At 38.6% G+C, this 14,583-nt stretch overlaps 1 protein-coding gene across 12 annotated transcripts in view; it reads right to left on the minus strand.

The window, feature by feature from the left end:
• rgs3a (regulator of G protein signaling 3a) overlaps positions 1-14,583 on the minus strand; it is a 155,635-nt gene that overhangs the window by 59,053 nt on the left and 81,999 nt on the right. For 11 of the 12 annotated variants that reach the window (XM_044173710.1, XM_044173705.1, XM_044173703.1 and 8 more), the window contains one exon: positions 6,167-6,301. In XM_044173710.1, coding sequence (XP_044029645.1) covers positions 6,167-6,301 — 135 coding nt within the window. The remainder of the gene's footprint in view (positions 1-6,166; positions 6,302-14,583) is intronic. The other variant, XM_044173704.1, reaches the window with a different exon arrangement.

The raw sequence follows: 14,583 nt of genomic DNA on the forward strand, positions 1-14,583 counted from the left end.
TGTTTAATATACAATAAAGGAAAACAGATTTTATGTCATTTTAACTCTCATTTTTCAAACATTGATGACTAAAGAGTAACAAACACCAGCGGGCGAGTGAATGTGGTAAAATTGCTGCTTTTTTGAAGAGTTGACATGCAACGCTGGGAAGTACAGCAGGATAGTGGCATATCCTGATGAGGTTGACATGTGTCAAGATGCTGCCACTGTGTGTGGCCCTTGAAAATATTTATAGACAAAATGGGGAAAATCGGAAAAAATGATTTATTCAGTTTTCTGATAAATCCTGAACTGAAAGAGCCATCAGCTTATTTTCTGTTTGCTATTTTGTGTTGCTGCTTAAGATTCAGTGTGCCCTCATAGTGAGATATGCTGCTCAAAAGATGCATATTCACTGACACTTCCTATCTGTCCAGAGCTTCATGCATCATTGATCGAGTGCATATGTGTGTTTTGTGGAGGGACATGGTAGACCAGGAAGACAGAAGAGAGACCACCACTTTCTTTAATTTTATCAAGAATAAACAGTTTGACGAGTCGAGAGAAAGAGTAAGACAGAGAGGGAATGAGAGAGGGCCCTTGTGATAGTATGTCACTGCTTCCTCCAACATAAATGCGCTATTATAACCACTTCAGCAGCTAAAACACATTCTCATAAATGTGAAATGAGACAGCCAGAGAAAGAGAACAGAACAAGCTGCCTCCAAACCTCAACAGACACACTTAGTTCATTAGCAGCAGCCATCTTTTTTTCACTGTTCATGTGAGCCTATGTTCTCATGTAGAAAATTTACACTTTTACAGCAGATAGTTTTCCTCTTCTGACTCAAACACGGAGTGCCAGCGTTGCTCATCGAATGCTGTGTGTGATAAAGTGTGACGATCACTTTTACAATCGCCGGTCCGTCTTAAATTCCCATTTGAGGGCATGTGTGTGTGCAGCTGAACAAATTTATTTTTGCAGCAGCTTAGTGGCTAATGCTGCCCAGACAAGAATGTACCGGAAGCCAAGGAAGGAGCTCGCAGGCTTATAATGGCTGTGGGATACCAAACCACAAGGGCAAGTTCTGTACAATGATAATAAAAACCTAAAATAAATGTAATGCAAAATCAATAGTCTGTTCAGCATTTAAATCATCATCACTTGCCAGTTTGACAAGGTTTTTGTTTTCTTTTTCTCAATTTTATGATTTTATTGACATATTTTTGAAAGGCAATTTATTCAGTTCAGTAGTTTCTAGGAAAACTGTGTAACATCACCTACTGCATAATATTCTCTAGTCCATCTCCATGACTATCTAATTTTCTTGAATAAGAGAGGCATCAGTTATTCAAGTTGAGGTTAGTCATCATAAACATTTGCACCAAATCCTCTGACTTTAAATGAAGCTCCACGCAAAATAGAAACTGGCAAAAACTCTCATCACGCCCCACTCACAGAGGGACTGGAGGATTAGATAATTTCAAAAAAAAAAAAAAAATCTAAATTTTTCCAAAGGGAAGCATTCAAAGTGTTCATGGGCTGGAGGAACTAAGACAGCTGCTGACATCCCAACATTGTGACAGAGTAACCCCAATTGTTGGAAAAACATGAATGAACAAAGTAACATAAATAGACAGAATGGATGTGATTTCTACAGTGTGTGTGTGTGTGTGTGTGTGTGTGTGTGTGTTTTCCCTTTGGAGTGGATTCTGCTCTCTCTGCACACTTGAACATAACTCTTGAGTTAAGTACATGCTTCAGCTAAGTGTGGATTTACTTGGCTTTGTGCATGAGAGGGCAAATGCAGTTTCTGACACAAGGGAAATGTGTGATTCAATGGGTAATTTTCTAAAGCTCCTTTGCTGCAATTCTTACTCACTTGGCAGGAATACACACAGTGCATCAAAGATACACTCTATTCAGTTTTCAAAAATAAGTTATAGTGTATACTCAGCAGTAACAGTGGGGCAGAAATTAAGTTATTTAAACACTAGCAAAGGAATATTCTTCCATGTCAAATCTATATCTATTTCATCATGTTTAGTGTGATTCAGATTTATTTTTTTAAGTGTTTATCTAATGCATGGTTGTCGGTGGATGGATGTGACCCACATGTGTCTACACTTGTCTATCTATAGGAATGTGTACTCTTTTCTTTTGCCAATATGAAATTACCCAAAGAATACTTCCCAAGATGCCAAGTAAAATACACAGGACACTTCATTTTGAAAGGCTCCCATGCAACAGATAGGATATTACAAGGGCATTCTCCTCATATCCCCGTACTTGACAAAGCTGATTTGCATATAATTAAACACATTTGGAGTTGACTGAATACAAACTATTTGCCTCTGAGGTACTCTGGAGAAATGCAATCAAAAGTGAACTAATTTGTCTGGATGTAAAATTTTATGATTAAGCATGTATTCCCTTGCCTTCGGGACACCATTCAGATTTCCATTTAATAAGAGATTACAGTAAAAGGTTCTAATAACTACACAAAGAAGGTATACAGGAATAATTCCACAGGGCACGACACGCATGCACACTTGCATGTATAATTTCACTGAGACAGTACCATCAGCTTTTGCAGGAGTAATGATGAATTTCTCTTTCTATAGGCAAATGTGCGATTGTGTGTGTGTCTGAAACCATGTCCACCCTAAGCCAGCCAAATCTGAAAACACTGTTTATGTGTGAAAATGATGTGAATCCACATAAGCATTTTAAGGTTGTTTTTGTAAAGATGTCCACCCACAATGAAACGCAAGAATAATAGGCAATAGGAAACCAGCAAGCCTAAATCTGTTCTTCTTCTTACCTCAGTCATCAAACAGCAAAACTGAGGCACCTAAGGTTGAGATGGCAATGAAATCATTATTTTATGATCACGCCGTTGTATGACAAAAAAAATACTATACTTATACCTATACCTCATAACTTTACGATAATATATAGGTTAATGACAAGCTGTGTTGTGTGATTAGCTATATTGACATTTAAATACATTTTCAAAGTTATAATCATGTGTCCCTGTGTTTATCTCTAGTCATATAATAAAAATATATTACAAAAACATTTTTTACAGCAAAATCACTCTCTTTTCTCTTCCTATACAATGTAAAAATATATTTGATGACTCATATTGAACTCGCATAAATGGAAATATGATTTAGGGCATTGCATAAAACTGCACTTGATTGTTAGCTTGTGGGTTGTAGTAGCCAGCTAAACAATATCTATCTATCTATCTATCTATCTATCTATCTATATATATATATTATAGATAGAAAATAGATTCAATTGGGCAAAAACTTTGTTTACATTTCCAAAAAAAGCATAGTTGTGCTCTAATTTATTCATTTTTGCCTCCTCCTCTTCCTCCGGATCTAACGACGCAGGTGACGGAGGTGTGGGTGTGGGCCAACAGTCCTCTGCAGCTCTGTATCTCTCTACTACTTCATATCGCGTTGTATTGGTTAAGCCAAACCCTGCCTCATAACTAAACCGACACCACATATTCTGTTTTACTTTACTGCCACAAAGTACCTGATCTGTCATTCTCTAATTAAACTAATTAAGCTCTGAAGAGCTTAATTAGTTAGTTACAAAAAGCTTCCATTAGTTACAAAAAGCTTTATCATGTGGGCCAAGGGAATACCCTGTAAGGATCATTGCACAACTTACTAATACAAATTGGAAGGCCAGTATATTGACCATGTCTATACTGATCAATACGCTGGTTTGGTCAATAGAGTTTGGGTAAATGGCATTGACTTACAAGACAGAGCATGCTTGCCAAGCTGTTTTGTTATTGAACGTATTGAACACTGCAGCGTGTGTAAATCTGTTCCTAAGTGACACTGATCATAGGAGGAAACAGGCAAGGAAAGCAACATGCACAATGCCCATTGTGTTACTGTGGAATGCTACAATATGTGTTCACACATTCCTGCAGGAAAACATTGTAGCAGTTAAACATTGTTTGGAAGCTTTTGTATCTTTGAAACTTAAAATGTTAAGAATCTGTTGAATTCTTGGGCAAAGTTCATAAAGTTCACCCTCAAGTAGTTGAAATATTAGAGAATATTCAAATACGGGACAAGTTCTGGGTCATTTACATTTCTGGGTAATCAGGACTCATCCTGAATCTTTTCAGATGAACCATATGGGCAAAATTACACACACATATACATGGACACACATGCAGGGAGAGAAAGGGATGAAAGATTGTCGGCTTGTCCCTCTCTCTTTCTCTCTTTCATGTGCTGATGAAATGAAGCCCTAATGTACAACAGGTGTGACATCTCCACACAAGGCTATTTATCCCTTTTAATCACCTTTCAGCGAAATGCAAACGAACTGGGCTGGACTGCTTTTAAATGTATGACATGAATGGGCTGTCTTAGCTCTTAATCAAAAATGAAAGAGGCAAGAAATGGGAATAGTGTAAATCAATCAAAAGATAATCTTCTAAAATCTATTCAATTAAATGCACATTACAGACATTATATTACACCTTCACACCTCTGAATACTGTTCCAGAGGACATGTATCTATTTGGTCCAAGGTTTTGTCAGATTGACTCACTCACTCACACAGCTTTCACAAAAGTTTTCCCAAATAGCAATTAGAGAATGTGACAAGAAAAGAAAAAAAATGATTTTGAGTAGATTTCCCTAGGTAACGCTTGAAATGACCGAATTGGGCCACAGTAATCTCATTCACAGCTCCCCAGCAGCCACCCTCTTAATCAGGGCGGTTGAAGCCCAATAAGCACTTAAATATCAGTTACAGTGCAGTGTAATCGAGTAGGGGTGTTTGATTTTTTCAGCCTCATAAAACTTCACTTTCTGCACATGATTGGATTCGAATACTCAACTCAATTTGATCTGATCCATTTCATTGGTTCCAAAAAGTATAATAGGTCTACAAATGTGAATTGTCAGGAGGAACTTAAAGCAGCTATAATCAATACTTTTATATTAATAATGGATCAAATGATTATGTGTAATGTCAAAGGGGTCATTCATAGTGACGAACCCACAGAGAATTATCACCTAAATCTGCAGTTTCCCTCAGCTCTATGGAGCGTTTAGTGCCTTTCAGCTCATTGTTTTGATTTTCTGGCCTGTTTTTGGTCACAGCAGGCAGCTGTTTTCAGGGAAAAAGCTCAAAAGATCTGCTCAGTACCAAACAGCAGCAAAAGTTAGCCACTAGCTGGTGAACATAGTGGAGCATTTAGCAGCTACAGAGCAAGATATTTCCCTCAGGAGTTGGTGGAGACCAAAAACAGAGCTAAAAGGAGAGTGAACATTGTACTTACATTCATTAGGTGAACAGAAACATATCTCCAACTGAATGCTAATGTTGCTCCAAGCTGCTGAATGTGTAAATTAGCAATTGTTTGCCACAACATGTTAGCCATATCAACTTAAAAGGTGATAATATGTCAACGTTGTGTTTCTGCTGCAAGTGGCAAACAAATCAGTTATCACAGGAAACTTATTTGGTCAAAAATATATCCTTATCCCAAAGCACTAGTTCAACGGATAATCTATTTTCAAGGAAAACTGTAGCCGTAAATGACAACTGCCCAGTAGTTTGTACTGCAAGATGGAAGCTGAACATAAACACAAATATGTTCATGAAAAGACAAAACAGAGCATCTGTCTTTCCAACCTCAAGTCACACAGAAGAAATTTAGTGTTTTTATATAGTTTTTTGTATGTATCGATGCTGTCACCACACCACAGGTCAACTGGGAAAACGCCCGGTACTCGCAGTGCTCAGGACTCAGTCAAGTGTAGTGTGGTTAGTGTTTCAAATGATCAAAACAAATAAACACAGTGTAATTTTGTCAAGGCAAAGTTCAGTTAATATATATGAAGTGCAGTAACAAAAACCTGCTAGCAAATATCACACTTTTGGTATAACTGAACAGAGCCAAACAGGGCTTAAATTGCAGTTGACACTCCACTAAAGCAGTGCAACTAATCAAACCCAGCCAGATAAGAGGCAGCATTAAACTTGCCCAAAGAAATGTAAGGGCTAAGTGAACAATGGTAATGATGGTAATGGGTATGCACAAATATATGCATTCCCATGTGTTCATGCGTTTACTGATTCATCTTTGACCTCAAATTGGAAATGCTCCTAGATGTGTGTGTCCATGTGCCATACCTGTTCAAAATGCGGAACGTGAGGCTCCCTCCTGTGAAGCTGGAGCTGCTTGTCAATGTTGTCCTTCAGGCACTGACACACGCGTCGCTTCTGGTCTGCTGAATAGGCTTCCAGGCTGAGCAGGCAGTCACACTTCTAGAGACACAGAGAGAGAGAGAGAGAGAGAGAGAGAGAGAGAGAGAGAGAGAGAGAGAGAGAGAGAGAGAGAGAGAGAGAGAGAGAGAGAAGAGCAAGAGGGGTAGAGGAAAAGACAGCAGGCAATTAGGCATCCACTGTCAGAGAAGTGAAGAAGAAGTGTGTCCTGATCCTTGGATAGTGAAAGGGATCAAGATGGGCAGAGAGAACACATCAGAGGATTACAACAGAAAATATGAATGTAAAAGAATGAATGAAGGTAAAAACAAGAGTTTTTTTCTTGTCTTATGGGCCCTCTTTAATGAGACCTTAAGATCAGAGCTAACAATGTGTGTGTGTGTGTGTGTGTGTGTGTGTGTGTGTGTGTGTGTGTGTGTGTGTGTGTGTGTGTGTGTGTGTGTGTGTGATGAGAGAGGATAATGACAAAGGAGCTTAATCCCAAATCACAAGTACAGTATCAGAAGTGCTATACCATTGTGTGTATGTGTGAGCATGTTCAGGTGTGTGTTTGTGTGTGTCCATAATTGACACTGGCCCTACTAGTACAGTAGCTGTCATTGTCTGCATGTTTCATCTCAGACTGCACATTCAGTTGTTATCTGAACTTTGTTTTCATGACACCACAGACTGTAAAGTGGCACAGTCCTCTGGATAGCAAAAAGCTAGCATTAATGAAATTAGATTATGGTCAGTATCCACTTTAGCCAGAATTTGATATGCTGACAAAATGATTACATGACCAATGGCAAGATGGTACTCCTAAAAGAGTAAAAATCAATACAACCCTGCTGGGAAATACATGAGAATAAATATTAGTTGGCAAAGCTTGGTCAAATAGCTTTTCACTCAAAGGGACACAAAAACCCCTCCGGCTGACTCTCCAGAACATCCAGAATGTGTTTGATCTCACTGATATCCAGATTAAATCTCTAATAGTTTAATGTCACCATTTGTTTTTTGGTCATGATTGCAGCAATGTACTTTGGATAAAAGACAGCTCTTGTATAAAAAAAAAAAAAAGAATCTTTGATATAATACATGAAACTTATTTATGTCGATTTTGCTCCAAGTCCTAATTTGGAAACAGCTTCTGAGCAGACCTCTTAAAAAGTTTAAGGAGAAGAGGTAACAGGAGTATAATATCTAGGATATGAACATTTTGTGCCAGTTAGTGTCATTTCAATTCCTGAGATGCTTCTGGGCTGCAGTGTGAAAAACAGAAAACAAGTTCTGACTTTAAAATATTCCGTGTATAGCAGGCAAATGTATATCTATTTCCAATGACATCAATGTTTACATCTGTTGGTGCAATTGTTCTTAAAAATAAATAATTCCTAATTGATGAGTATTATTTTAGCTCCCTCACATTCTTGAGACTACTTCACAACCGTACATACCTTTCACAACGGCAGCAAAGCATCGTTTGGGCTTCAGTGGAAATACTGAATATAGTAAGTGCCTCCTTGTTTCATCTCCTCATACATATAGACATATACAGTATAATTCAGTTCACAGGTACAGCACATTTCTGATATGACAATTGCATTTTCTATTGAAACACAAAACATGGTTCTCAGGGCACCATCTACCAAATCCAGTCATTTGAGAATTCAAACACCCATACACACTTACATCAGCTCCTCTCATCCACCTTTGCTGTTATATCACTAAGGCATATTCAGTTGAAGAATAGCTTCCATTATTCCTTCCTTTTCTGATTAAAGTCCAACATGAAAGGAACCTATTGTGCTCAAGTACATTTTTTTTCGATTTCATCCCTTTCCAATTTGATTATTTCCATCTCCCTCGGTTGTTCTGCTTCAGGCGGTGTCAGAGAAAAACATTTGTGTCCTGACATTTTTGGGCACGAGTCAGGCTATAAATAGGATTTTTCCATTTTGTGCAAGTCTTCAGAGATTGACTGAAGTCCTCAGGGCTTTTCTTTACGCTCACTGCCCTGGTCAGTGGTGAATCATGATGCTAGTTAATTTGCCTGGTTCCTGGCGGCATGGGCTTTTGTATGACCTGGTGTGTTGCTATCTCTTGGACTATCTGTCTTCCTGTCTTTCAATGTCACTCAATGTCCAGTTGAAGATGGGGATGTTGTTGTTGTAGGGTCTAATGGCACAACGTGTTTGGTGGTTAAAGCCTTGTCATTGTTAGTGATGCTAATGCAGGGTAAAAAGGCATTAAAAGCCTACATTAATGGTAGCAATGTCAAGAATGTTTTGCCTTGATGCAGTAAATAGATATACTGCATACAAGGCACAGTGTTAAAGTGTTAAATATTAAGGAGAAGGGGAACAGAATATTTTGTTGCTAACTCAACCAGAAAAAAACAAGGACCAGAGGCAAAATAACAAAAGAAAAACATATGAGGTACAGTAAGAGAAACATTTTCAAGTTAAAAATGGAGCTATAAAAAGACAAAAACAAGATAGAAAAGCTGGTTAGATAGCAAAAGCATTTATGAAATTGAGCCTGACTGTTTTCAGTTGCACCGCAAGATGATGAAATAGGGGCTTTTTCAAAGCGGACAGAAATCAATGTTGATGTTCTTTGATATCCATCATTTGGACTGAATCCGAGTCTATAAGGGTGCAGCAGAAGCCATAATACTTTGAAAGCATGCACACACACACACGCCGACTTCAATGTAAATAACAAGCCCCCGGGCAAACCCTTATAATATTGCAATAGTCAGTGAAAATCTCAATTCTATTTAAGGTTATTTTTGAGTTCTCACGTGTGAGAAATGATTACTTGATATTCTACAGGTCAGCAAAGGTCAGCAAAAAATCTTCAAAACCCAGTGGGTAAAGTGGAGAATGCACGGTCATCGAGCTGGAAATAATCCTGTATTCCTTGGTTCCTGAAAAGTTTACTTTTTGAGTAATGAAAGACTGTAACCACAAAGGATGTGGGGCTCTGTATGGCAATGTTGATCGGTCCACCACTTTGGTTCAAATTGAAATATCTCAACAACTATTGGATAGATTGCTATATCATTTTGTACAAACATTAATGGTCCCCAGAGGATGACTCCTACTGACTTTGATGAGCCTCTGACTTTAGAATCACCAGCAGGTCAAAGTTTTCAGTCATCCAGTGAAATATCTCAACTTCAACTATATGGATTGGCAGAAAATTTGATAAAGACATTCATGGTTCCAAGATGCCTGCAACACTTATTACATTCCCATCACCTGCGGCTGTATTTTGTTTAGTACTAATTAGCAAAAATACCTTACATCACCATAGATTTTGGTCTGTTGTCCACCCAGATGAAAAAATAGGCAGGCCTTTCTTTGTTTTTATTTATATAATCAAGAAAAATGGAGGAAAACTTTGTTGTGGTTTGGGTCTAGCTTGTTTCTTCAACAGAGACTATCAATAAATAGCATGTCCAGGCTTTGAGTATGAAGACTGAAATGAGATTTTTTCTTCTTTACTTAGCTAATGGCATTAAGTAGCTGACTAATTGGCATAATTTGATTTCATGGTTGCCTAGAGACAGCAAAGCAACACTTCTTATGCACTCACCAAATTAATATGGAACAGTGTGGAGTCTGAATTTCTCCAAAATGACACATGGTCACACCCCAAGCCAACTAACCTTCAATCACGTAATGCTAATGACACCTGTTAATGCCAGAAATGTAACGCACATGCAACCCAGCACCTCCCAACAGACACACACACACACTGTTTGTTTCACTATCCCCATGGGGGACAGACATTGACATAATACTTTCCTTAGCCCTTTACCCTAACCTTAACCATCACAACTGAATGCCTAACCTTGACCCTTACCCTAACCTAATTGAAACCTGTACCCTAAAACCAAGTCTTAACCCTCAAAAAGCAGTGTCTACCCATGGAACCTAAATTTTTGTCCCCACGGTAACACCAGTCCCCATTGGTTAGTGTGCATTCAGGTTAAAGTCCCCACTGGGATATAAGAACATGATACACACACACACAGACATTTGCCAATAATACATTTTGAATTCCCACATAACTGATGTGAGGTACTCATGTCTGATTTAAATGAGATTCTCTGTTTCTCTGTCTTTCGTATCCTTCGAGATTAGTTAGTAATTATTTGGGATGAGTACTGTAAAAACAATGCAAAGGCTCAGGCTTTCCAGAGAATACTGCCTTGTATTGCCAGGTTTTTCCAGGCAACTCCCCACTGTCCCACATTAGAGAAAACACATCTGCGATGGAGCAGTTCAGGGTCCCAGAGGCATGCATGCACCTGCATCCACACACACACACACACACACACACACACACACACTCACTCACAGAGCTTTAAAATCTGTACACAGCACCAGTTTGAACTCTTACTATACAGGCTTAGTGTAGCTACATATTTACAACACATAATGATTCAAAAATAAAAAACAAAAAGGCAACCAGTTGAGACTCTCTGCTCTGTGAATCATAGGGAGGCACAGGCCTCAGAGCTGCATGAGGGCTTACATCCTAATCTGTCAAAGAGAGGAAGTGTGTATGTTTACACAGTCTTGGTGTGTAAATATGAGGCAGTGCAAACTATACTGTAAACCACTTACTGACATCATGCACATTTTGTCTTGGCTAAAGAGAGAAGAGGGGGAAATAGCAGATGATGACAGATGTGGAATAACATAGCGGTCACTCTTATTATGAGTAATACACCATACACAGTAGAGCATTTCCTTTTGCATCATATCTTCAGAATTCCAGCAATCAATTGTTGTTTACCATTATTACACATTTTTATGCTGTGCTGTTTAACTGTCCCTTATTGCATCTGTCTGGGATAGTTTTCATGACAGTGACTTGCACATTATTGCATTACAAGTTCAAATAATCAGTCATGCCAGCAAATGAGTAAACTGTTGGCAGCTAGTCACAGACCACATGTTATAGGCAGGAATCGTCTGGAGCTTTCTATAATGTTGGTACTGCAATTTATGTCACAGAACAACCGTCTCTTAGTCTGAACATTTAAGTGCTACTTCACTTTTGTGATGTGTACAGAATGTGTTTTTTTCTTTTAGGGTTAAAACAAAAATACCTGTAACTTTCAAATCAACATTCAGTTGAATAAAATAACATCACATTCACATCAGGACCAAATCGCCTTCAACATTTGGAATGTTTTGAGTTTGAAGGGAATTTACTGGAATCTCCCTGACTGTGTGGAAGCAGGTCTTTGGGGATTTTCATGTTAAGGTCATGTTGCTTCTTGGCATTAAACAGCATCCGGTGAGTGACCCAGGCAGCAGCCCTAGAAACAATAAGTTACCCTTTTCCAGGACAAATTGTAATTTGTCAGTTTCAGCAGCAGAGTCTAGACATGAAATTGGAACAATAGAGTCACTATTTATCTAATTCATAAAATGTTTACCCAAAGAATAGTATTAGCTAAAATAGCCAATGGTTCCCTTATTCTAGCTCCTACTTTAGTTCACCCCTGTTTATAAATCCACCCATCCAAGAGATAAACATGAGAGCTAATGAAACAAAATTCAATGAATGGCCACTGGCCTGCCATGGAGTGGCTAAAAATACAGGCAGCATTTCCCCTTAATCAGATTGATTAAAGTGCTCCCTGGTTGAAGCCCTCCCCCTGAGCCATCTGGCAGATGAGTTTCAGTGTGTCACTGGACTGCTGTCAACACAGCTCACCTACGCTGCTTCAGTACAGGTTAGCATGGTTTCAGTGACAGCTGATGTACATAATACTATTGAATGGGAACACATTCAGGCATCATTTTTTTCACACTGACTGTAATGATGACAGAATTCTATGTGGCAAAGATACTGTTTAGAATACAGTTATATATTACTGTATATTATAAATGTTTAAAGGAATAGTTTGAAACATTGGGAAATACACTTATTCGCTTTCGTGTTGGGAGTTAGATGAGAAGACAGATAACACTCTCAAATGTGTGCGCTAAACATGAAGCAGCTGGCAGCTGATTAGCTTAGCTTAGAATAAAGAATTGAAGCAGTTATGTGCCGGAATATTTCTTGGGCGAGAGTGGGGACTTCGTGGAGTCTTGTCATCACCATGAGGTTGCCAGGCAAGGAAGTCACTGCTCCTGCTCCATAAATATTCCAGAACATAACCCCCCTTAAAAACACAACTTGTCACTTTGGTTTTTGTATGGATTAAACAAACAAGATATAATATGTTAATAAACAAGCTTCAGCAGTGCTGGTTGGGCAAATTTTTTATTTTTTCCACTGGACAGAGCCAAGCTAGTTGTTTTCCTCTGCTTCCAGTCTTTATGCTAAGCTAAGCTAATCAGCTGCTGGCTGTAGGTTCATCTTTAGTATACAGATATGAGAATGGGAATCAATCTTCTTATCTAACTCTGGGCAAGAAAGTGAATATGTGTATTTTGTAAATTGCTTTAACATGGAACATTTCATGGACATTTTATAGATCTTTTTTGGGGGCTACATTGAAACCTGATAGGGATCAAGATACAGTATGTGACAATGCAAATACATTTTTTAGGTCATCATAATTTGCTTGGAAAGCATGCAATTTTTGATCTCTAGTGTTGCCCAACTACCAGAGATGTGTTAGTGCTAGTAGAGCATCCCCCCTCCCACCATCCCAGCTGACCCTCCCGCCCCTCATCCCAACTCCAGCTCAGTCTCAGTTTTAATTATCTCTGTCTTGTTTGCACCCACTGTGGATGTAAAATTAGTTCTGCTCTTGGAATGGACTCCTGTCTGAAGTTCATTCATGTACACATGAGAATGTTTTGAGAGTACACACTGGAGGCAGCTATGGCTCACTTTTAAAAGTAGATTGTAAACAGTCAAAAAGTACATAGCATGAAAGTGAGCCAATGAGAAACACAGAAGAAAGTGGAATCTTCTCAGTCTAATGTGCACACCACTGAAGATCAGTGCACTAAAATGAGAACACATATCCTCAATGTGGCAATGGTAATCTCTATAAGGCAGTAAAATAGGTCTAAATGAAAACATAATGCCACAAACCACATTCTCTATTACAGGATTATGATAATGATAGTGAGAATACTGTAGCGATACAGGAATGGTGAAATATAAAATAAAAGTGCCTGTTATATCCAGTGTCCAAATCATATCCCACCATGCTCCTGAGAGATCAAAGGTTTTTTTCCAAAGCAGGTCCCTATACACCATAACACTAAGCAGCGTCAAAGCACATACACTGGTGCTGAACATGGTATCGTGACTTGTCACTTCATCACAGTTGAGTTAGTTACAGATAAAACTACCATCACATCATCGTCCTATTATCTCATAGTCCTTCTTAATCAAGAGCACACTAGTATAGCCATTACTCTTATGCCTAAAGCCATTAGACAAAAACTTAATCTTTTCTGCAGTGGGCTATAAGGTTTCACTTCCAAGCATTGAGCAGCTTTGTAACTGTAGCATTTAATGGGTTTATGGCTTCCAATTAAGTGTCATGTAAACAAGAGCTAATGATGCTTAAGTAGCCAGCTGACTCTTGGTACAGTATATCCTCACTAACGTCACTGGATGTGGAAGCCACATACACTCTCTTTTACTTACACTCTCTTCCCGATATTTTCTGTATCATCTCCTCTTTTTTTCCTCCTGTGGTCCTTTTGAATTCCTCCCACTCATTTTATAACCATACTAGTGGCATTGCTCTGGGGATGGACCATGCCATTTTGAACAAACATTCATGGTCCCCAGAAGATGAAGCCGACTGATTTTGGTGATCCCCAGACTTTTTCACTAGCACCACCCTGAAGTTGACATTTTTGTTTTTAGTGAAATGTCTCAACAACTATTGGCTATATTGCCATGAAATTTGGTAAAGATATCTATGGTGCCCAGAGGTTGAATCCAAATGACTTTGGTAATCCCCTAACTTTTCCTGCAGCGCCACCAGCAGGTCAAAGTTTTCACAGTGAAATATCTCAACATCTACTACATGGATTGGCACAAACATTGGTACAGAAATTCATGGTTCCCAGAGGATGAATCCTACTGACTTTGGCAATCCTCCCCATGAATTTCACATTTGTAGTCTCGCATGAGATGTCGACAACTATTGGATGGATTGCCATGAAATTTGGTACAGAAATTTCAAGGCAATCCATATCTCATTCATTCATGTCATAACTTTGGTGATCCTCTGACTTTTCATCTAGCCACCATCAGGACAACATTTTAATTTGTCCACTACTTTTTTACATTTCCATCAATTTAGTGCTTTTTTGTAAATGCTTGCATACTAACACACT

Source organism: Siniperca chuatsi, linkage group LG18 (genome assembly GCF_020085105.1).
Source record: "Siniperca chuatsi isolate FFG_IHB_CAS linkage group LG18, ASM2008510v1, whole genome shotgun sequence".
In the NCBI taxonomy this organism is placed as follows: domain Eukaryota; kingdom Metazoa; phylum Chordata; class Actinopteri; order Centrarchiformes; family Sinipercidae; genus Siniperca; species Siniperca chuatsi.